Source organism: Anopheles funestus, chromosome 2RL (assembly GCF_943734845.2).
Source record: "Anopheles funestus chromosome 2RL, idAnoFuneDA-416_04, whole genome shotgun sequence".
NCBI classification, from domain to species: domain Eukaryota; kingdom Metazoa; phylum Arthropoda; class Insecta; order Diptera; family Culicidae; genus Anopheles; species Anopheles funestus.
Window position 1 is genome coordinate 8053100 of NC_064598.1, and position 26036 is coordinate 8079135.

A 26036-nucleotide genomic window follows, 5' to 3' on the forward strand; every position below is an offset into this window, starting at 1 on the left:
TACCTTGGGCCTCAATATACCACGGCAACGTTTGAATTTTTCTTACCAAACGAAGTGATTAAAGTATTGCTTTTCGCAAACATTTTCCACTACAGTTTCTGCATTTCGTTGTTTTTTTTCACTTCCTTTTACTTAAATGCAAACTCGATTCGACCACATCAAAAACCAAACTTTTAGTACAGAAAAGCTTAATAAAAGTGAATTGAAATTGTGAAGAAAAGGATACTTGAGTAAGGACCGAACCGAAGAGAACTAGCCTTCCGAGAACAACGGGAACCTGGTGAGTACACTTGAGAGAACCGAACTTCAGAACGGACAACGGAACAACGAACCGACATATAAATCCGCCTTTCAACCGGGCCACGAACTGACGAACTGCCTGATGCCTAGAACTGATCGGAATGGTGCAGAGGTGGTAGAAAGGATTGCGATTTTCGCTATTCATCTATTTCAGTTCCGAGAGCAGAATAAACGAAATCAAACTCATCTGAGTTGGGACTCCGTGTGCGTGCTTGTGTATGTTCAGGACTAGAATGTGGGGGGTGAGTAATCCCTAGGGTGTGCTTTAGTAGTGCCAGAGTATGTCCTTCGCAGAACAAACTCAGCTCGAGTTGGATAGCAACAGAGCGCTGGCGGTGGCTGTGTTGACTAGCTTCTTCATTTGGCTGTGTATTTCGTTAACTATACCGGGTTCCTCTTTGCATGATCTGAACATATAAATCTTTCAACCGTGCTTACATTTGCCCATGTATATGGTACAAGAAAGTGAGCAAAAAAAAACATAAAAGAACAAGAAACGAAATTTCCACACCCAACCATAACGAAAAATCCTTATATTTGCCCCACATTCTCGAGACATCCGAACAGACCGGAAAGGGGAAATAAATGTAAACCAACGAAAGCGTATAATTTAACTCCAGGGGGAAAAAGACACCAATATGTATTCGAAATTTTCTCGTCCATAAGCACTTACGGCGAGAGTTAGACAAAGGATAAAAGGTGGTAAAAGGTTTGGCTTACAATATCGCATGGTTGGTGGATGCATGATCGCGAATCGCTCTGCTTGAGAAAGGAAAATTCACATTTCGTTACTATTGGAGTGAAAAAAAAGATTTCCTTTCTCAACACCTCCGAGTCCTTTTAATGCTAAGCATTTGTTGCAAAGGAATAACACAATTCAATAATGCATGTGTTACGCTAGCTGATGCATTTCGAATCGTCAAAATAACTAAGCGAACGGCTTCATACCTCAGTCCAACGTATATTACTTTGATGTTAAAAGCCAGAGTATTACACCTAAATCTTTTATGGTTTCATTTTTCACATTAGGAAATGAAATATAATATTAGTTAGAAACTTCAAAAAGGGAAAATTTCACGTGAAAACTTCATGCGTGAATTAAAACATAATCCACCTTCCATGGATGGATGGATGAAAGCACAATCGCCCAGTACCAGAATATTGCCGTAATGCTGTGGTTTCCCAAAAAACTGACCCAAACCAACCACCATTGTTTAGTGTTTCGTCCTACGGTAGTACTTTCTCGTGTATAGCATTGAATTGTTATATTGAAATTTTCCTGTTTCCGTTTCCGGCCCAGTGGGTCAGAATGGAATGGCAACCAAATGATTGAATTGAAGGAGAGAAAGGTGCAGAGGAACCTCATCATTGCCAGCCAACGTCCCCATTGTCGGTGCTGAGGAGAAATGGATTCCGTTGGGAGACACAATTTGATGAAATTAAACGAATTGCCATTTCCGGTTCCATTGGTATTTATGCAGCTTTTCCCAACCGGACAGAACCAAAACTCCGACGAGACGTCCAAATCTACCGATTTTCTGTCGACCCTTGATGTCCCAAAACATTTTCGGTGATCTGCAAATGGCTTCAAGTTCGAAAGTTCGAAGGAAATGGACGATCGAGGTTACACACGGAATGTAGAGGTGGAGTAGTTCCTTCTTTTTTTTTACACGATAACTGGAAAATGATGAAGGAAGGTAAATTGCGATTAAGCAAAAAGAAAAAAAGTATACATCCGCAGCCAGATCCAATCCTAACCATTTGGTTGACATCCAACTCTCGAAACCCAATTCCATTGGCACAAATCGCTTCCGGCGACAAACGGAAAGGATTTCTTTTTTGATCGTTCTATTCTAAAAAGGAAAAAGTTTTACGAGTTAGCACCAAAAAAAAAACGCTACCACAAAACCTTTTGAATACTGAAAAGTGATGCAAAATAAGGAAAAGTTGCGCAACACCGTTTGGAACATTTTTTTGCCCTCTTTTTTTTATTTGAACACACGTTCAATCCCTCAACGTCAGATACAAACAATAATAAAAAAAAACGTAAAAGCTTCCTGAAAATGCAAATGCTGCTTGCTAAATCCGGAAAAAGGATCTTTACGAGAAAACGGAAATTCAAATTATCTTATCCTTCTTTCAATGATTAATTCTTTTTTTTTTCAATCAAATTCTTTGCCCTGTTTCCATATCCCCAAGTTGCTTTAGATTACTGCCGGGCTCCACACCAACATTTCACAGCATTGACATACCATTACACTGATCAATATCCCTCTCGACTGGAAGCGTTTCACATCATTGCATGACTAAATCGTACTAACACGGCGGGGAGGACTTGGATTCCTTTCAAAATGGATGAATTTAAAACAACCAACTGAAAGGCATAACAATGTTCCGGGATAACGTCAGCTTCCAGGACAGTAATCGTTCTACCGCTTTTGTTTCGGAACTGTTCCGGCACTTCAACATAAAATCTAAAACAATCCTTACATTTGCTCATTGAAGCGTGCCAGGTAGCTCCATTTCTAACAGAGCTATTCTTCCGACCAGCTAGCACAAATTGATCACGACGATAGTTGACTATTTTTAACCAATAAAAAGTCGTTCTATCAAGCCCACCCAGTTAGTACAGAGGAAATGCGAACAAGCTCGAAACGATCCGGCCGCTTTTCCCGACCACAGCACCAGAGCAGGGAATCTCGAACCAGGGTTTGAGACTTTTTTCGCCCATTTCCTGTTGTTCATCCAAGGTCGCGTTGCAACAAACTAGGGCGACTATGAAAATCGTTGAGAGAGAGAAAAAAAAGGGAAAACAAACTACTTTTCCCCACAATTCGCTCGTTTTATTCTTCCATTTTCATTCGCGACGAAACGCTAACGATCCTCGAAGTGAAAGGTGAATGCCGAACGGTTGAACTTCATTATCCTGACAAAAGAAAAAGTCTGAACCAATATTTTTCTCTATCCATTCTTCTGCGACGCCGTTTTTTTTCCTCAGGAGTGTGATTACGGATGGATGTTTAGCCCTAATGGAAACTATTTTCCGACGTTGCTTACACACTGATTATGATGAAGGGGACCACACTTTTGTGTCCCAACTCTCTTACTGACATAAGAGCGGCAAAACGATGATATACTAACAGCATGAATACCACACAACGTTCTAGTGCCGAACGGAAATGCAAACACGTGCCATCGCACACCCTATATATGGTTGTAAATGATTGAAAAGGTGAAAATCAGTATTTATGAATTGCAATTTACGCTTCTCGCGATACGAATTGCTTTATCCTGCGTATAATATGATGAAAAATTGCCGTCCTGATGCTTTCTAATTAACCTTGGTGCTTAGAATGAAATTTTGGCTGGAAGTTACACCCGAACACACCCGATTATAGCTCTCTTGGGGGTAATGCTAAGTTTGTCATGTTAATTAATCTCTAGTTTTAGTGCCCACGATTCATACATCTGCCATACTAGTTTAATTTCAACATGGCAATAAATATAGGTAATGAAATAAATGACTTTTGCTGCACGATTTCTTGCGCTTTTCAATCGCATTTTTTCAGATCTGCCTGTTGAGTTGTGTGTATGTCATGTCATCGATATAGAGCCATTTAGGCAACCTAACTACAGAATATATATGGTAGCTAATCAACTATTGAAGAACTCGGAAACCATCACAAACTTCACCCATATTGAATACATTGCATAATTATAGGCGTAAACATCCCTACATTTTCACTATGGGAAAATTAACTTTAAACAAGTAAACATAATTTAATAAATTTCCCTAAACGGACATGATAAGAGATTTGTACAAAAAAAGGTATCCATTCATCCATTTTTTTGGACTCAAAAACACATATCTCAAACAGTTTGTTTGCGATAAACATACCCCCCCATCACATAGGTAACATTTATTTGATGTACGAATAAATTGGTTCAGTGTTTGAATCACTTCGCTTCCATTAATCAAACATAATAAATACGTTTCAGGCTTCAATGAATATTTCTCATTTTTGCCATGCACGAAACGGTGAAACTAAAATACTCGCTTGATTAAATGCAAACACATTTGTTTGTACGCTCAGGCTGTATGAAAGCGCACGCGGCATGCGAGATAGAATCATCATCAGGATATTCTGTTTGTTTTATAGATTTTTCCAAATTATAAGAGAAAAAGTTACTAAAGTACACATCTATGCTGTAGAGTTTTCGGGTGTACATTTGTATGAAAAGAAAATTCCGATTGAATTAATCTGTAGGTTTAATGCGGTTCCAGCAGCGATTCTGGTAGTTTACGTGATTAATTTTTTTTTACGGTACAGCAATCCTCTTAATTCAACTCCAAAAATTCTCCCTATTTTCAATTGCAAACACGTACGCATCGGCGATTATTCGCTTAAAATCTCTGCCACTTTATACAACCACTTTTCAGCAACAGATGAGCACAGTATTAGTGGATCATCAATTTTTAAAACCGATCTGTACGCTGCCGAATATCTCCAACTGCTTTGTTTGCTGTTTTTGGGAGTGTTTGGTAACGTTGCGCCACGACCAAAAACAAAAAATGCAAATTTTAATCATCCAAACTCACCAGAATTTTGATGACCTTACAACAAAAACCGCAAGCCAACAGAATGCAAAATGCAACACATGCAAGCAATAGTCCTTTTGTAACATTCTCTTCTGTCCCAAATGAACCCATCTCATCAGACAGTATGTGAATACTAATTGCTAGAACCCTAGTGGACGAACTCCAAAAGATCCGCAGCGTCTGTTACCAAGTTTTTGCACATATTTACACCCATGTAGACCCATTTAGACAACACGTACTAAATAACTATTTTCCAGTTCACCCAGTTGCGGCACATCACAAATATCTTGCCCCAAGCACTGGTTCATCGTTTCTGAACGGAAATATGTGTGTTAATGGATCTGCACGCACACGCACTAAGAGCCATCTCGCCTAAATCCACACACCGCAATGGCAAAAACTATTTTTATAATCCTTTGCCCCATCATATCGCCGCTGGTGCCGAATGTTACGATCCGAATGGATCACGCCGGAAGTCCGTGCGGACCTCGTTCCGTTTCAATTACGGTGGTTTTCAAGCTTTACACTTCAAATTGGTATCCCGAAGCACGTCCAGCTGCGCATCCCGAGGTTGCTGGTTGTCGATGCGCAACAAATGATGGTCCCTACCATCCACGTGCTTCCTTCTCCTTCGTTACCGACTTTTGCCTCAAGCTCAACCACACAGTCTCTGTCTACGAAATCTTTTTCCCCCAAACTTAGTCAACCGTGCTTGTAGGTTTAAGCACATTCCGTCCTGCCCTGTTCCGGATCACCATCCGAACACGGATAGGGAACGAAGGACATCAACGCCACGGACGAGTCTATCGCCGATGAAGGCACATCTCGGCACACAGCGTTTCGTGCTGTTCGTGTTGGGTAAAAATTCACCCCACGTCCTTCTAATTACAATGCAAGACACGACTACGATCCACAAACAGTGGCGAATATGCTCGCGGTGACCCGGCGTACAGTTTCGTCTGCTGCACAACGAGTCGGATGTACAAATTGTCAAAATGATGGCGCGAGTCCCCCACCCACGAAATGTCCTTGCATGCATTACTATGCACGCTGGGAATAAATCCGTAAATGCAGACGAAGGAGCGCATATGTTCGGAATGGAAGCGCATATTTTGTATCATGTCGATTGCAGCTTTAAGCTTTCCATCGATCGGAACGGCACGTTCTGATGCAAGAGGACCCCACCAAAAAGAAAAGATAGCATCCGACAAACACTGAGCTGATTCTTGAACATCTACAAAAAATGCACAGTGGAGATAGACACGCCTATATGTATAAAACAAAACATATTTCAAAACTCCCACAAGACGGTACCATTATTTCCCAGTTCCGGTTCCCATTTCCAAACTCACCGTTGTAGCAGGGCGGAAGCTCGTCGGGCGTTGCGTGCCGCCCCAGGCACCAATGGCGAGCATTTTTCCACGTGGCACCACGCTGCACGTGCCGGAACTCGGACAGGTAGCGCGCGATCGGTTCGCGCAGTAACGTGATGTAGAAGTAGCGTCGCTTGGCCGTTTCGCCCTCGTTCTTGTCCAGCTCCTGATCGACGCACCCGGTCAGTTCGGTCCAGTCCGCGTGCAGACCACATTTCCAGCCGGTGGAATAGCGCGAAAATAGCCAGTTTTCGTTCCGGTGCGGTCGGAAGCAATAGCAGCGTTTCTTTTTACGCTGGCAAGTGCACGGACGCTGGAAAGGAAAAAGAGTGAATGGAGAGAAAAATAAATAAATTGACTGCTATTATTATATCACGTTGCAAGAGGATATAAGATTAACTGTTTGACATGAATCAAATAGTTTGTACGAACCGTTAGACACTTCTTTATAGAAAATATAAACATTTGATTATCCGTATTGCGGTCAGGCCGTTCTACATGAATAAAACAACCTTTGATTCTTCATTATATCTTGTAAAATAATTTATACAGACACATAAATTATGTATTACACTTCCTTTCAAAATTAAACTCCATCCCCCCGCTTGGGTACATATTGTAAAGCTCAACGAGATAAACGTTACGGAGCGAAAGCGCGTAAGGAATCTCTAGAAACGAACGCATAAAACAATCCATCCCAAAGATCTCCGGCTGCGGTTGTCGATGGTGATAGAATTTGTTATCTGCACCTTTCGACCGCGCTGCGGTTAGCTCTCCGCATCCGCCCCACACTGCCCAACCTGCGCGGATAGGTTGCTGCATCAACAAAACGATTCGTGAACGAATACCGTGACGCGGATACGGGTTGAAATAGGTTTGTTTGCGAATACTGTGTACTGTACCGCGACTTAAAATAGACTCCAAAAGGTACAAGACATGGGAAAAGGTGACGACGTGCACTGGAAGATGCGCACGGATGTTGAGCATTTATTTACATTTCACCCTCCTGACCAGTTGCACACCCTACACCCTAGTGATCTTCCCGTCTCGGGCGGAGTGCAACGAGATCAAGACAAAACACACCGCTGTGCGCTCGGTCGTTGTTTCGTTTTAAGGGATCTTAAGTTTATTTAAATTCATTCATCTCCGCGTTTGGAGTTTTCCTTCGTCGTTCGCTGTCCGTCCGTTGGCTTCCGACGCGCACGATACGCCTGTCCGCGGGAGGAACAAATTTGAATTAACAATAAGTGCATAATTTCATTGCTTTATTGCGCTCGGGCCCTGTGTGTCTCTTCTCCTTCGGGTAGCTACTCTTCAGAGCCGCTACACGACGTTGCGCGTTGCGCGACGACAGCTGGATGGGTTTGGAGAAAAGATAGTAAAAGATGTTTACGTACAATAGAACCGGTACGAATGGTGTTTTTTTTGTTGGGAAGCACACAGAAGTATTGAACAGGGGTACCCAACACCATCACCAGATAAAATGGAAACATTGAACGCAATATTTATGACCCGGTCTAAGAATGCAGCATATGATTGGACAATTACGATAACTCACCAGGAGATGGAACAAAACAGATATACCAAACGTTTCATGGCATATGTTCCCTTTTTCGTACAGTACTGAAAACAAACCATCTATAGCAGTGCAGCTATCTATCGGGCAGAGTTCCATTGAAGTAGTAGCATAATATTTACACTTTATTGCACTTTCCCTTAGAACGGTTCTATAAAACATCCGCTTGAGGGAAGGAAAGCACAACAAAACAAAATAAACGGATACTTCACATCCCATACGAAAATGATCATTCTTTCCGCTTTCCATTTACAAGCAAGACTGCACTTTAGCGGGTTTGTTTACGTAGCACAATTATGGTTTTCCCATTCGAAAGCTTCGTTCATTCTCCATTCTCTATACCCGACTCTCGCTATTCATGGCACGGTCACATTTCAAACGTCCAAGAAGCAACATTTAAATCATCATGTCAGAGATTTATCACAAATAAAATCCTTCTGGTACTACACAACCATGGTCAGATAATGGTCAGTGATTCGTGGAATGTTCCCCGAACGCATGGCGACTGTAAACTGCATATTCCAATCCCCTTGTCCCCTTGGGTGCAATCATAAATGCAAGCACTGCGCACACACAAACACACGGGGCCATTGCAGTAAACGCACGGCCCATTTGGCAACGGATTTCAATCCGGATTGGGTGGGCCCCTCGTTTATGTTTCTCCTCATTTCAACCGCAACAATTCGAACTCAACCGGTTCGGGTCAATGGATCGTAACGTGTATATATATATATATCCGGAGATAAGCTTCCTCGTTCCTTTTTTTACTTTTCCTTCCTTCACATTCATCTTTGGCTGTGACAGAAGCACCGAGATATGGAATTAATATTCCAAAAAAGAAACATACATTAAAAATGACAACATCCGTTCGTGCAACTTCGCGTCACCCGGTAGACCACGCACTCACCGGTCACGACATAAACGACGCTGACAACTGCGTTGAGACGGAAGCTCAAGCTCATCACGCTTGACAGTGCATGTGGCTGAACGGGCACAAACGCAACCGCACATCATGTCAATCAGAAAGATGTGCGCTCGATACATGCCGACCAATCTAAAGAACTACGTCGCTGCGCTGAAACTACTCAGGCCCCGGTTGTTCAGTAAAAGTACATATGGTTGGCTTATCGAAAGGTGAAATCTTGAAACCAGCACACACGCACGGGTATGGTTGCGTACAGCTCGGTGTTTATCGACGCAGGAAAGAAATTAGCCCTCCGTACAGATGATGCTGTGCGTTGAAAACAGGATTATGACGCACACAAACCATCACCGACAGCACGGCCTTGACGAGCGGTTTGCCGAGATGAAGTTATTTTGATAAAATTTCAAAACCATACAACCAACTCGCTAGGCGCTTGGATAGGAATCTGAAATTTTAGGATAAAACTACCCGCAAAAATTCCTTCCCCTGAAAGCTGATTTAGGTTGTCGCCTTTGCCACACGAAACCCAAAAAAGGGGCTTCCGTGAAGCCGCTAGAACGGAGAAAGATGTCTGTTTTGGCGGAACAAACACAAAAGTTAATTTAGATTGACTTGATTTTTCAACCTCCGTGTCAAGATTGCTGCATACAGTCGGAACGGGGAAAGAACTTTCTTCATTTTGCAACCGAGAAAACGAAACGAAGCATAAACGATCCTGCTCCGGTGTTCCCGCTCTTACACGTAAAAGCCGGAAGAAACAGGTTGACAAGCTTTATCGAAATTATCGTAAGCAACCAAACCACCCGCTGGGACTGTTGGTAAAGCTGACACATGCAAGCGTACCCATCGTTTTACCTCCTATGGTGAGAAAACACAGTGAAACTTTGGATCGTATTGCTTCAAAATGTATGCTTGCCTATCGCAGAAGCTCTGTTTCGGCTTATGAACGATCCGGTATATTGCCCACCGCAGGCGACACTAACAAACTTCCAATCTTCTTCGCTCCCAACCACCACTAATCGGTTGTGTCACATTGCGTACGGAAACTTCATCTTGAGGAACATAACGCGTCAGCTGTATCATGACGATAGATATACAGAATGATATGCTGAAACCGTGGTGTGTGGTGTATGCATTCGAATGAGAGACACCCATCGCCATCGAACTATCTTTTGCTCAAACGGTAAACGCCATGCGTCGGTTAAGATGCTAGCGTCTGTGACGGGCACAAAAATAGATGTGAACAGATGATTTACGAAACATCATCACACCCATAGTTCTAGACGTTGTAACAATTTTAAAAGAGCTGTCTATGTCGATTGAAGACTCAAGCAGTGTAGTTCGTAATGCACGACACAATAATAACCCGGGCCGGGTTTCAACTCCGTGCTTCGACTGAAGCATACGCGCATTGCGCAGGATTTGTTAACATTCCGCTTGTGGATAATTCAAGGTTGAATTTCATCTCCCTAAAATGAAATAACATTATCACATTTAATGATGCATTTACCTAATTTGTACAAATAAAACGATGCCACAGTTCATTACCTCAGAAGAATTCCTTTTACCTTCAGAGTTGCATAACGTAACATTAGCTTTATACTGCACCGACGCTACCGTGTTTGTACTCCAATCGAAATCAAATTATACCGGACGACAAAGCGGCTTTATACGTCCACCGCTACACCTACAGGCTGTCTAATAACGATCGGGTTCTTCTCCACAAAAATCCTCACCCTACCGCATGCATATGCCGCATTTTCTCACATGTGTCACATGTGCTACATAAAATCAATTAACAAGTTATGAAAATAGATTCAAATTAGGGCATCAGCTACCGATGAGAGCAGCAGATGGGAGTTGCAAGCGTACTGCAACCTATCCGGATATCATATTTGACCAAATACACAGTGTGCACAGACACGAAGCGAAACATTATGATTTATAAAATTTTAATATTATTCAAATAATGAAATATATAACATTCCTGGGACCGGGTCGGTGGTGTACATGATAACCGGCGCCATAGCAAGGACTCACTGTCCAGCTACGTGGTAAAAATAAGCCTAGACATATGAAAAATTTAATTTTGTTACAAACCATTTTTGCCAATCTGTATTTTCGATACATACATACAGCGCACTGAACTAATTTCAAGCGATCTCTATGCAACGAAAGATTTTTTTTCATTATTCACGAAACCTTCGAAGCTTTTTTTATATTTCTCATATAATCGTATTAAAATAACACTATCAAAAGCTGGCTTACTTTGCTGTCGTCAACGATATAGCGGCTGAAAGGGTGCAGAAACATCAGACGGATGGTAGAAAATGATGAACACATTTCACCGTGAGCACACATGACGAGAAAAGCGGACAATGATGGGAATATTAAAAGAAAAAAAGCATCCAAAACGCGCAACATGCAAAATACGGCGACATCGGGTTGAACAAGGAATTTCGTGTCGCCAGCAGAAAAGCAAGTTCGCATAGTACAATGGTTGAGTTATGATGCATTGGCATCCGGTGGTACAGATTTTCCAAATACTAAAGTTCCTGCTAAACTCCTTTCACTACTATTCTCCCAGCTTTCCACGGTGTATCGATCTGATTTCATGTCGGAAATTCAACTCGATGAACTATTGCCTAAAATTTGGGTATATTAATAGACCGAAATGGCGGAAGAAGAAAAAAGATTTCCCCCCATTCGCCATAACAATCGCAACTCGGTTGGGGTCTCGGTGTACGTGTGTCTACAGCAAGAGGAAATGCATCGAAACGTGATCGCGATAGTAATTGCTAGCTTGCGCTAAAAATGATCGATTCACCAAGCGCACTGCATGTACACCACAGACTTCCACAATGTTCACCATAAACGCCACACACCAAAAAAAATAAAAATGGTCCGAGCATTGTCGTACTTCCCATTCATGATCGCAATTCAAATAGCCGGTGCCGGTGGAGTGGTGTGAATGGCAGAGACACGGTAAGCAACCACTCAGTTTGTAGCGCCATATGCGCTGACTCGACTAGACTCCGACTGGGTGCCGGTTCTTCTCCGTTCCGTCGAGCAATAGGGTTTTGCTTAACAAAAAAACAATCTCCGGTGCATTGCAAAAACCGACGACGAAAGCTGTGTGGGCGAAACGTGCGTTCTATGGTATGGTTTTCGATGCTTCATTTTTTGCCTCCTGTGGAGAACAGTTAGTCGAACGTTTTCGCGCGTTCTATCCGTCAACAGTTTTATGAGCCGAGCTAGGGTAGCCGTACCGCCGTAGTACCGCCGTGTGAAGAACCTTCTCCCTAGCTGGCCCGACTCCACCCAATGTCTGTCTCAGTCGTCTTTCACGGGTCTTTACCCTGAAAATCGAACAGCTCCGCGCGGCCCTACTACTAAGTGGGGGTATAAGTGATTTTGGCTATTTTTCATTCCCGAAATTCTAAAAAAAAAATAGAAAAAATAAATGTGAATGAAAATTGAAACGGACCGAGCAGCACCGAGCTTCTCACACCCACTCCCGACCGATGTTGATAGTTTTCAATTTGTTCCCAGCTACCACCCTAGCTCCAAAAGGTTGCGGACGCTTCTGTTTTCTGTTCCGTTTCGAAGCGTACTTCCATTTCCGCCCGTGACAGTTGATATATTTCGCACGCTTTGTACACCACGGATATGCGCTGGCAGGGGGAATGTTACCAAATATTCTCATCCAAACCACTAGGACTAAGGTGCCTTCACCCTTACACTCTGCAATACATATGCAACTTGTTGCAACAACTTTCCACCCTTTGAGAGGAACACAGTCGAAGGGAATGGCGCTTTCTGTCAAAGCGACCGATGGGAAGATCATTTGTGACCTGTCAACACGGGTCGTTGCGCGCTTGGCGGTGAATGAAGAAGGGAAAAAATCCTTACCCATTACCACCATTGTAGCCACCACAAACCAGAAAGAGGTGCTAACAGTTTAATAATGTTTTATAGTCAAATTCCGCCAAAGCGGGAGAAAAAAGCATGTTTATGTTTCACATTCTTACGGCGCCAAAAAGAAAGAGAAACATTCCAGCAGCATTGGTGAAATGAAAATGTTATTAACAGCGTGATGAAAACTGTGGCATCCAATTGAACAGACGGTCGGGTCTTACGGGCAAGTGTAACGCACTTCAAAAAAAGCGTCTTTTTCGCTATACTCTGTTGAGAATTTCTGTTTCCCACCCCTCCCAAAAAACTGGATCCTTTTATGTTTTTTTGCGCCCGATTGAAACGTCTCCCCGATGGTCGACGTCTTCGTGTACTTGAGAGTGCACCGTATGGCGCCGTCACAGCAATAAGATGTTTGAAATTCTTTGTTTTACATCACCAGTGAAATGGAAGATGGCAAGATACAATAATATCGAGTGACGAATGGGAGAAGAGAACAGCAGGCACAAGCAATTCTTCCAAAAACTTCGATTCGTTTATTGATTGTTCACTGCGTTTTACATCCATTTCAGATTAATAGCGACCATAAATAAAATGTGTTGAAATAATGTGGGAAACAGATTTGAGTGAGCGGTGAGCCACAGGGGCAAGAACACTGCCATAAGCCAAACATAAAAGATTATATTTTACATCCATTTTCAGCCGCTAGTAATGGTTCCAGCTTCAGCAAAGTATGTTTAAATTTTTTAAAAACCAACAGCGAAAAATGAAAATGAATCATCCCCACTTGTGGAAGATAACAAAACCAGAAACGTATCGTTGTAGTTATGATTCGACAATAACTTCGTTCGGATATAGACAGAAACAATATGTAGAACAATATAGAACAATATAAAATAGCTCTTTGCCTGTGAATATTTCCCTTTGGAATCAATTGAAATTGCTCAACGGCCTTGTTGTTAATATTAATCCAAAGATTTCTACAACTGATGAAGTATTTTTTTTCTGTATACAATGAATCACCATCTCGTAATTGTCTATAAGAAACTTTTTTCACCTTCTTTCTATGGTCGTAAACCTGTGCGCTGTTTCATTGAATGTCACGATTAAATTTACAAACAAAAGAATCCAAAACATAAAGCTCTAGCAATGAATTACGAAACCTTGCTTGTCCTACAATAAACCACAAAGCCCATCGAATTTATCCCGTTGCCGTATCTTCGCTGGCAAAAAGGTGAAACCCATTTCTATCTTGGATCATCTTCAAGATGCTTCCTCTGTCCCCTCGAAACGCATTATCACATCTTTCCACCCGCGTAGTGTTTACATCGTTACAAAGGAAAATATTTCACCGTGTGCAAATTTATATATAATATTCCTTCCATTTCTTCACACGGGGAGGGTGATTACACTGTCACACAGATTCAGGTCGCTTCCAGGGTTTAAAACACCCCCCCCCCCCCCCCCCCCTCCCCAAAACAATAACTATTCGTCATCGTAATGGGCCGCATTTCGGCGTCAATCGTCCTCCAAGTCCTACAAGACACAAAGTTACCCAAATGTTAGCCATCTTTAAACGAAATGACTTCAATGGAAGGATCGCCATTTTCCTCACCCACCAGACGCTTTCTTTTCCTTTCACTCGTAACGAAATGATTTATCCCGGTGCGATATTTATGTACGGTTTGGTCTCCTGTTTTTTTCCCCACTTTTATTCGTTTTGAAATCTTTAATAGCGGCTACCAACGTAAGAAAACACATCGACACAGAGTCTCCCACCGTAGACGTGCACACCCGTTGTCATTAAAATGCCTAACATGAGGTAAGTTTTTTTTTCGTTTATTTCAGCACCGTTTATCGTGGCGCATTTGACGCCACCTCATGGTGTTTCTACAGGGGGAAATAGAGGCCGCCGGTCAAAATCGGAGCCAGTCTCGTGGGGAAATACAGATGTATTATCCTCGCCGTAATCACCGCGAAATCGGATTTTTTTTCTGTGTTGTTACAATATGCACACAACACACACACAGACCGAGAGGGTTCACACTCACCCAATCAAGGCATGGAATGTGGGGCCCCCACGTACGCACTCATATGCGGGGCCAGAATTGCTTTCGAGACACCTCTCGTAAAGCGTTCACTTCCTTTTTTCGCTCGTTCTCTCCCCTTCTCTATTGCTCAGGCGGCTTGGGGTGATCAAATTACGAAACGGAAATAATTCCAACCAAATAAAACCAACAGGTTGGCGCCACCAGTCAAGTCCAACAGGGAGGGAGTACTGAATTAACCAACCCGACCGGCGGATAAGGGCGGCGCGTACGATTAGCAGCAGGCTAGCGCGAAAGAGCAAACCCCCAAAGGTGCAGAGGTTTGCTTGTGGAGCATCGGCTCCCAAGAGCAACACATCGGCCGAACCTTAGTTTGGTGGTTCGTATTTCCGGAAGCCCCCTTTTGCGTAGAGCAAATGAAACGTAAAGCATCGTAATACCCAAAAATAGGTTCTTCCAAGGAAAGCAAAAAGATCGATAATGCCGCCGTTACGCACCAACCTAAATCGAAGAAGTACACAACCGTACCACAGAGTTCGCTAGACACCGGGTCGATTGACTCTAACCCCTCCGCGCACGTTGTGTGCCAACCGATTTCCCTCAAGAAGAACCCATCTCCAAATCCCAATCACAACGCGAACAAAAAATCCCCAAAACAAGAGCAAAACATCACAAACACACAGTGGAACACGGCTGCAGCAATCGGCCGGTAGTCAGGCATCAATCTGTCGATAAAACCGAACAACGCCGACGGAGCCGCTGTGCGTCTTAATGCGTACACACCACAGGGAAAAAGGTATGTGTTAGGGCTAAAAGACGACTGCCGCCGTAGACCTTTGGCTTCACTTTCAAACCACCTGCGCTTCGTCCCCTCCGTAAACATCAGCAACCCGAATGCGGATAAGCCACAGGTTTCGGGAGTTTATGGGACACAATAAAAATAGATTTTCGGCCATTTCCTGATTTAAATGTCAACGTGAATAAAATAATGAACGTACGCGCCGGGGTGAGGTTTTACGTTTAGGTACGCATTGGCAGGGGTTTTGATTCTGACATTGATGCAAACGGACGTAGTGGAAGAAACATCGAAAAATGGCTGACGCACGATACAGGGTTTTAGCTTCCTTTGGTAGATCTTTACTGACGGAATTTCTTTTTTTTTCGCTTGGCACTTTCGTATGTAGTGAAACTGATGGACAACATTTAATACGATCAGAGAGTTTTATAACCAGAATGGCGTAGGTAGTTGCAACGGATAAGAAACTGCTTCTGTGCTTTTGGTGCTCCAATAATCTGCTAGGTCATGCCGACTTGCGAGACTCGGCGGACAAGACTCGGTCTGTTTCGATTCTCTTGTGTGAAAACCAAGCACCTCAAACTCAAAACTCCATTAACCTACAAATAAAAAATACTCCATAAAATAACATCAATCAATTGCTTCCATAAACTAAGTGTTCAATTCGAATTCTCCAAAAGCTCCATATGTTTGTGTTGTACTAATTAACGAAAGTAAATAAAATGATCCATTTAAAGTTTGTTACTGTAGTACTCACAAAGACACACACTAAGACGGCTCTCCCTTCAACGGAACCAAGTGGGGTATTCTTACTGCCACGGTCAAGATAAACTGTGTAAGCAATTTAGAGCGCCCAACACATCACACCCCAAACATGGAACGCAACTGTAGCCAATAAAAATGAGAGAATGATAGGGAATTATTTTGACACTGTCCTTTTAAGGGGGAACCTGCCCGAACGCACGGGCATCGAACGAAGAAGCGCATGTGTCAATCCGCTGCCATTTACGGTGACCGAGACACGTCTAACCATCCATGCCTTCCCGCTTTCTTGCCCTCCACACTCCACTAAAGGGCAATTGCGGGTGTGTGCGTGTGTGGGGTGGGGAGAAAAAAAACTGTCTCATAAGAAAGAATGTGTCTTTCCCCCGGAGAGACCACCAACGATTTCAGCACATATCAGCGCTTTGTCTGTGACACCCGGCTTAGCGGGCAACTAACCAGACAGGACATACCCCAAAACGTTTGTTGTAGTTTTTTTTTCTTTTCTTTCACGGATCACCCGCACATTACAACCATAAAGAACATAATTTACGCTCATTTTCACAGAGACGTGCCAAAGCACCGAAACAACACACGCTTGCCAAACGATGGTGGTCAGCCAAGACAGACGCACTTCAACCCGACCTGCGAATCAACTTGGAAAAAGCAAGCTGCACGAAAGACACAATGTACAATGTCCCTGGTGCCGGTATTCGCACTGTGCCGCTTAATCATCATCTCACCATGTATGAATGGACAGCATTTTGGTTACAGCAGAAACCAGAAGTGAAGCCAAATTTTTGGCCAAAAACCGCGCAACAAACACAGTCAACAAGACAAAAAAAAATGCGTTTGCCACAAAACATGCGCCTGCGTCCGATTTACGGCTAAACATAATGCAACATCATTTACATTCATGGGGACAATATCCGGTGTCGATTCACCGTCTGAAACCGCACCGTGATGCATTGTTTAGTGACAGAGTTTCATGATAAAAAAAGTCAAAAAAGGAATATCATTTAGATGTTTGCAGGTATAAAATAATAAAATAATATCAAAGAAAATTCTTTCTTCTAATACAAATGCATCCAGCTATTCACGATACATGCAAACCATGTTTTCTCAATAAAACTCTTAATGAATTGGAATTGACTGATAAATGACTCTAGTAAAGTAACTCTCAGCACCGAACTTTAACAACATTCCAACAACAAGATGTCACATAACCTGAACCATTACTTCCCAGGGTGTGTTTGTGTGTTCCAGTAAGTGAGCACAGTGAGTACAAAAACAGCAATACATCATCCGCCCAACATCCCACATGAAATGGATGCTCTTCACTCTAAGCGAACATTCGCCTTTTTATGTTTCCTGCTATTTAATCCTACGTTTAATGGCGAGTATTAGTGCAATACAGACGGCACTAAAAGTAAGCGTTAGAGCGCGCAAACTAACGAAACAGTGGTACGACTATTCTACCCTCCAACGGTATAGTTTTACGCGAGTTACAAAACCATTTACTCATATGGATGATGATTGCTACTGTCACTGGGCATCATCGACTGTCCATCAGGCGGCTTTTGACATTCGATCAACGATACTTTTTTTTCAATAAAAAGATTTCAATTCACTCCATACTTGCATTTCCCTAGCGCCGTTTGCCCTTTGCTACCAAAGAGGTGGATCGATTTAAACCGAACCGAACGGCTCAACTGTACCGGGGACAAGCTTCTCTTGCCACCTTTTCACCAGAGATCGATCGCGATGTTGTGACTGGCTAACCTTTCACATATTCTGTGGAACACTCAGCTCCCGAAGGACCCCCGAAGGGAGAGAAACCGGGCAACCGAATGAAGAAGGCATCATTTGAGCTTGCTAATTGGAAGATATTCGTGCAATTTAACTACCACTTAAAAGATCGCAAAATATTTCCACTTCCGGCAAGCATGGTTCTCTCTGCTGGACACAGTTGTTTTTTAGCCGGCAGAAAAGGATTTCTAATTTACGAAATTCCATTCCAGTGCTGGATGTTGTTCCAGTGCGATTCTTTGTAGTGGACTGCAGAGAGAGAAAGGGTGGACCATAAATCACGTCAGTTGAACGGTTGCTCATGCAAGAGAATTCAGTTCTTTTTTTCTTCGATTCGGTTCATCTACACCACATACCCGGTTTTAGTGCCCCATATGCAATCCCGGTGCAATCGAGGTCCATTTGGTACCAGGTGGGCACATATGAATTAGTGCTGACAGGGACACAACAATGCCGACGCTCCAGTAACGGTAGGACGAGACGGTGGATTGTCCATTTCAGTGTCCCGATCCACCTGGAAACCATTGCAGGTAACATATATGCAGGGAGCTTCACTATCAGAAAATATTCTTTCGATCTAGTACAGAGCATACCAAGGTACAACCATTGGAAGATGGAAAATGGAACTAAAATCCTTCAACGCCACAATCGGGAAAGCAGAAATGGAAACAAATAGTCCCGTCTCGAACGAAATCATTAGAGAGGGGCCACACCACGACGTACTCCAGTTATCTCGACTGGCTCCCCGAAAATGTCCCGCCACCGTTTACGACCAATCGGAAATTTTTGCTGAATTTACGGAAACAGGATACTTATACCTTCCCTGCCGTCTCGCTGCGGGCGAAGATGAAAGCATAGCCGAGAGAAAGAATAACAAAAAAAACGAGTGTCAAGAGTATTCACAAAACAAAATCGGGCAAAAGAATACTTCATCTGTGTGCACACAAGGAAAAACAACATTCCGCCGAGAATCTGACCGTGTGACGGGGTGGTTCGTTCCGTAACGTTTCGTCTGATTTTTTTTTTCCTGGCCAGAAGTGCTCCTTTGTGACTACTTTAACTTTCAACATTCAGGTGCAATCTTCTTTAATTCCTTTCCGGCGATAGGGTGAAACAAACAAAAAAAAAAGATACGAACAAAGAAGTTGCTGCCTTTTTTGGCACGAGAATATATCCTGTTTTTTTTTCTTATTTTTAAAATCATTCCAAAGAAAAGTACACAAAACAGTTAAAGAACGGGAGGGAAAACCCTTAATCGTATTGTGTAGTACCAACAAACCAAACGTGACAATGGTTTTGCACCACACTTGGTACCCTATTCCGCCCAACCACCCCAGGTTCAATTGCTTACCTTCAGGTCCAGATCACGCACCAAATGTTTACCGAAGGAGGTGCCGCCCGTTTTCTGGATGTGCAGAAACACCATCACGTCGTGTGCGTTCATGTCGAACTGGAAGTCATCGTTCAGCACCTCCTCGTAGCTGAGGCCCGGGTTCGCCAGCAGATTCTGCTGGACCGGTTTGCCGAGATTATCGTGCTCGTAACCAGCCGTTAGCTCCAGGCCGGAACTACCGCTCGACAGACCGAGCCCTGCCGATGAGGTGCTGTCCCGGCGCGAAAGGGCACACACCTGCAATGAGAATAAGCGAAAAATCAGACGAAAAACATTAGCAATGGCGTGAGGCAGGTGTAGGTGATATGGGTTTGTACGCTGCGCGGGGGGGGGGGACACGATTTACGACTCTGCAGGAAGACCAGAAAAGGGAACCGGAGTTTACTTTCAAGGGGACGAAATACACTTGCGCTTTCTTGGGTGCGAAAGAATGGGTTAAGTACACAAGAGATAGCGAGGAAATCAAACAGTACGCCACGGGTACCACGTTCAAGATTCGCCCTCAGCACACACACAAAAAACACACACAGTACGCGTAATCTCAATGTTTATGTTTGCTCTCTAATTGAAATGGCTAGAACAGCTTCCTAATGCCACGGGCCTACATGCCCGTCCCAGGGCAAGATTAATCGCTATCAAAGACCATTGACTGATAGGTCGGCCGACATTGCTGGAGAAAGCAATCCACTGATTTGTTATAGGATTTTGTTTTAAGAAAGCTCCTCTGTCTGCTTCACTAAATTACTTCCTTTCCTGCAATTCTTACGACCTTTACAATCTGTCCAAGGATAGAAACCAAGTAATCTCAGTGCTTTAGCTGGTCGCAACACACACTCAGGAGCAAAGACTAAAATAAAACAAACAAAAAAAACAGTTATAAAAAGCATTTCCAATATATAGGGATGGTACCGGTTACAGCATTTTTGTCAACGTGATTTTTTATTTTTTGCTCGTTAACTCCTTTACGTAGCGCCAACGGTAATGGAAGTCTCAACAAACAACTACAACGAAACAAAAAAAAAACTTAAAGGAACACAAACACACACACACAGATACATGCATGGTCCTTGGGGTGCGATAATTTATGATGCAAAGATCCCAACTTCGCAAACAACTTTGCCCACTGAAGAAGCGCCTTCAGAAATTACATCATCGTGCAAGGAACTTCATCGTCTTTTCGGACGGAAAGTTTACTGACACGTAAAATCGTGACAGTGGCCGCACCAAACCAGCACCATCTGTTGACACATTTGACGATTGTCTGGAGCATCCGATCGAATTCCTTCAGCGTCGTTTCTGGTCCTACAACACAAAAAAAACACCGACAAACTTCGCATCACATGAATACTGGGCGATGGGTTTGGAACTTTATCAAAACATCGTTAGCATGAACGAGCAAAAAGTTTGAGCGCTTTAGTTTTGCTGTGTGTACTTGGCGTTACAAAACCCCGGGAAACGAGAAGCGATCTCAAAGCCAACTATTGCAGTTGGTCACCGCCAGTGCCTTTCGGGTTCGACGGCACGTTCACTTCAGGCAAAAACATCTTAAAAGTAAATCAACTCCTTCCCAGCTTACAACAGGCGAATGCTAATCAATTCGGTGTGGAAGAAGTATGCGCGGTAAAGGGATGTTGATTAGAGCCGTGCGTTAGTGGCCTCCTTACTAATTCTGCTGAGAAAGATGGCGTACCTATCAGTTTGCTACATCTCCGGCAGATGTGTCCCGTGGATAAGATGGAACGGTTAACGATATCCACAAAACCCTTCAACAATATCCTGCGCTGTACCCCTTTTTGGTTTTTGGTTCTCATCAGCCAATATGCTACAGGGGCGTCTATTTCCTCGCTTCTTCTACATCTACTCTCCGTGCGTACCGCTGTCCGGCAACACATATAGAGTGGCGCTGCCAAAAATGGCAAAATTATGATTGATATGGGAACGTTTAATGTCCACCGGCCGGTCGTCTACAGTGCCCGAAACACTACCCAATCCCAATGGACAGTGGGCATGGAGACGGATGAATGATGAAATCAACGCTACATCACCGAAACCGCACAAGTTAGCCGAAATGTGTCCAACGGCCCAACATATGTTGGGCCTCTCTTCGAATGATGATGGTACCAGTTTTCTGGTTCGCTTGTTCGCTATGGCACGTCTGCTTGGTTGATGGTTTTATGAGACATTCCGACATGCCGTCACCCTCTCTGTCTCCTGCGCTAGCACAGACAAAAAAAAACTATGCGAAATTGTAACGGTCGGCCGAACAAATGAGATCACATACATAAAGGTTCTCGTCGGAAGCGGCAGCAATTGTTGATGGCAGCATGCGCTCGTGATTGAATGCTAAAATGAAAGAAATAAATTGTCCGATAGACGCTGGTCTGGGTCATAACTCACGCACAGCTAAAGAACCACTGGAGCTGTGATGAAGAGCAACGGAATCAATCACCCCTTGAAGGACGAAACGGCAAAACGAAACCGTTATGACTTGACTCCTACACATCTAGGGTAGGAAAACTACGCATTCCTGAACGTTCCAAGCATTTGTTCTTGGACAGGCCACCAAAAATTCTGAAGTCAGGTTTCTTCGCGAGAGAAAATGCTCTTTGGAATCCAGTCGCGAAAACCCCGATGTAATAGGAAACATTCAAACATAGACCACGATTTGTTTCGTACGGTTCTCCAATCCTACAAACCAACCCCCACACTTCACAGCATCGATGAATTTTCGAGTGTTTCATTAAACAAAAGCAAAACAAAAAATACAACGGTCGGAAAAACCAAAAAGCCGACCAGTACACCACTTGAACACAGCAATTGAAGGATGCTCGGAACCCGCTACTTCCTTCTGAACCGGTACGCATAGCATTTTGCAAAAGTAGAACCTCAACAACCAAAAAAATAAAAATACAAACGAAACTCACCACAGGAAAATTGTGTGAGTATTTTCGAGTGGTGCTCCTACTTTGGGAAATGTTCCCGCCACATTCAACAAAGAGAACGCTGGAATATAATTTTTAGAATTAAAGCCAAAAACGCCGCTCATCAACCACAGCAGCAAAAAAAAGGGCAATATTAGGAAGAAAATTACACACCAAACCCGGTAAACGATAGGGATGAAGGAGGAGATGCCATCGACGATTTGCATGGCTGTCTTTGCGGCGTGGTAGAAGAATAATTCAGGAAGCGCACTGGACGAGGATGTGGCGGATGTGGTAAAATTTTAATCAAGAAATTCATTCCATGCTCTGAGAAATTGAAGTTTGTCTCGATGGGGCGCGCGATGAAAACCGCAGCGAAAAACTTATTAGCGGTTGGGTTACGTTTTCGCAGTGTCCACAGTCTTTGCATTGGAAAGACCAGATGACCCAGGGAGAAGGAAAAAAACATTTCCTTTTCGGGGCTTTTCATTGAATGATGTACGTTTAAAAAATAAGAACTGTATGCTACATTAATGAAACCATTTCAGAACGTTCTGCTCGTGTGAAGACCACAGAAAACGATGGATGTGTTCTTCTTGGTTTCTGACAGTGACTTGTTAGCGCTTTTGTCGCGTATCCATTTTTAGAATACTTTAGTGATGATAGTTTAAGAAAAGGCCACAGCCAGAGTATAATGCTCTACAATCATCAGCGCATGTTGCGTATTGACATTAGACTGAAGATCTTCAATATTAAAGAGAATCAGATGATCAAGCAGACCACAAGCAGAGATAAAATAGTGTTAGTTTATTATCGCCCCAACATGAGGCACTTTGGAATGGTCTTCAAGTCCATTAGAAACTGCCGAAAATTCCGAATTCCAGTCCAGTAAAGGACATGTCATGTATATCTATAAACAAGACCTTACTTTAACATATTTTTAATTCATCCAATTAGGGAAAAACAGCATTTTTACTATTTCAGAATGATCTTTCCATGGCAAGAACTTCGAGCTTCTGAAGCGAAATTTCCTTTTTTTCCAAACCAAATAAATGCTACAAATATAACACCTAAAATGATAAAAATGATTCCCGTTAATCCCGAACTATTCACACTTTCTCTTACCTGATCCGGACAGTAGTAGCCAAAGCCGATGATACCGGCAATGGTGAGAAACAGACAGAAGATGATGATCGGTCGTCGGAACCTCCAGCGGGGCTCCATCTTCTTGATTTCGTACACTCCACTGGACAGTAGCAATGTCAGATCACTATCTACCTTCACGGAAATACTCTTTTTCATATCCAACGAAGGGATCATTACCTTCTTCATTTGCACGGTAAATAGTGTACACCTCGTGTATGTGTGTATGAGCTGTTCTTTAATAATTGGTCCGCTTTTTTTCGCTATAACGGTCACTACTCCGGTTGCGGTTGTGTGTCACGTTACGCTACGCAGATGAGATCTTCACTTTCCCTCACGCTTGCGTTCGGAGGATGATGTTTCAATAGTACACACACACACACACGCACACATACGCACATCAATGCAGGGTGGGAAACGTGCTCAACGAGGTGATAATGATATGATTGGAAGGCCGGCAAACAACAATTGGAATCGGAAGAACCACACTAGACACCCTTTCCGATCGCACACTAAACAGCCAGCCAGTCGATGAACTCTGGTTCAGGTAGGGGGTGTGTTTCAGACAGATCGAAAAGCTGGCTCACTCAACCCGTTGGGATATATCGTTACGAAGCAAAACAACCGATGCACGTTATGTCAGAACCACAATTTTCTTCATGGCTTGCTGAGCTATTTGCCATCCACCGTAATGCAGGTGTGTGAGTAGCTAGATTGGGCCTTGGGGATTGGTTTATGCTTTTCACTTCTTCTTAGAAATGACCTTCGAACTGCAAACTGCACGAATTGCACAGAAAAGCGCACACTGTGAGTCACCGAAATAGAGACAAACTGGAACACTGCACCATTGGATTTGTGCGAAACGCGTGTTTTTCTTTACGATGAAACGATCGATGCTCCCGTAAACGTTCTCCCACCATCGCTAACCCAAGGACCGCATAGCTCTACCCTGTGCGATGTTTACCACAAACATCGTCTCGATTGCATCGTACTGGACAGAAGGGGCTACGATTTCTACCGACCCATCGAAATTAACACCTCCAAATGGCTTCTCCACATCTATCGTACAATCGCTTCCATCTCCATTTCTCTATCTTTCATTGTTAGTTAACGCCAAAATCGGACCCTTGCTCACATCATCGCCATCTAGGGCCGCGTTGGACACATCGTGCGAACGGTGTATGGGGCAAAGAAAAAACCAACATTTAGCCTTCACCGTAGGATGTTATTTCGTTTCCCAGAAGGAGAATCTTCGCCACCGTCGTCGTCTCGTAGTTCTGGTTTCACCACTGACGACAACAACACACGCTCCTCTCCACACAGCTCCCCAACCCGCGTGAGCGTGTGTGTGCGCACTTCTTCGGGATAACAACAGCAGCAATGATGCTTTGTTTTGCTCGTATTTTTCACACTGTCGCAGCCGGATTGCTGCTTTCTGGTACTTTCTTTAGCATGGAAAACACAGACGTAAAGTGCACGGCACTGAACGAACCACACGCGACTTTATCGTTTGCGATTTGGCTGGGGAAGTTTGATATTTTTGGCTAAAGAACAAAACGTACGATGGCCGCGCGCGGAGAACCGTACTTTCATGTTCCTTCGAGTTTCGCGGAATTTGTTTGACTGTGTCCGTCCGCAGTCCACAGAACGTAGTCAACTTCGCGGCTCGTTTCTTTACCAACACACTGACACGCAACTTTGACAGCACCCATTTGGAAACGGCGGTAACGTAAATGAATCTTTTTTTTTCTACGCCATGGTTAATTTTGTAGCTTGATACAACACAATTCACAGCACAACTAGTGATTTAAGAAAAGGCCATATTATACTCTTCTCGTAGAAATTTTCCGATCTTCATAACGCATCAAAGAAAATGTTGTTTAATGGTGATATTATTTCGAAGAAGCTATTCGAACTTCAAACATCTGTCGAAGAAATGTCAATTGTCTGACATTCTGCGCCCCGATGAAAATACTATTCAAATGATAAGATACGCGCACAAATGCGTTCGCATATTTTTCAAATCGATAAAATAAAATGTGTCGTCGAATTGGCGACTTTTCCAGTCTTTTTGAGACTCTAAAAATTATGCATAACACCACAAAATCTCCTTTTCTCCTTCGCAATCTCCTCCTCTCTTTCTCATCACGTTAATGAAACTTTCCACTTTTGTTCGAAACAGTGAAAGGAATGTTTTTGCATTATCGTTGGTTCTATCTAAGTTTAAATATGTATGTAGAGATGGAGATAACATCATACGCAAATCGTCTCAATGATTTGTTCGATGGATGTATCATTTACCTAATACGAGATAGCCGTTTTGAGATCGTAGTATTTAATGGCGCGACGAACCAAATACGTTAAAATTAACTCACTACACTGTAACAGCGGAAAGATACGCAGCGAAATATTAAAATTCTTCCAATATCCGTACTCCCTATCTGCGGCTTGATTTGTTTAGAAACTTTTCCATGC

The 26036-nt window shown here is 43.1% G+C and overlaps 2 protein-coding genes across 2 annotated transcripts in view; both read right to left on the bottom strand.

Moving 5' to 3' along the window:
• LOC125761434 (heparan-sulfate 6-O-sulfotransferase 1) overlaps positions 1-26027 on the bottom strand; it is a 69452-nt gene extending 43425 nt beyond the window's left edge. The window contains exons 1-3 of the mRNA XM_049422558.1: positions 23544-26027; positions 19456-19734; positions 6253-6586 (exon numbers count right to left, since the gene is read on the bottom strand). Coding sequence (XP_049278515.1) covers positions 6253-6586; positions 19456-19734; positions 23544-23750 — 820 coding nt within the window. The 5' untranslated portion in view covers positions 23751-26027. The remainder of the gene's footprint in view (positions 1-6252; positions 6587-19455; positions 19735-23543) is intronic.
• Positions 19622-26036, bottom strand: part of LOC125761447 (transmembrane protein 68-like) — a 50841-nt gene continuing 44426 nt past the window's right edge. The window contains exon 7 of the mRNA XM_049422586.1: positions 19622-19734. The gene's annotated coding sequence lies outside the window, so the exon portion shown is untranslated. The remainder of the gene's footprint in view (positions 19735-26036) is intronic.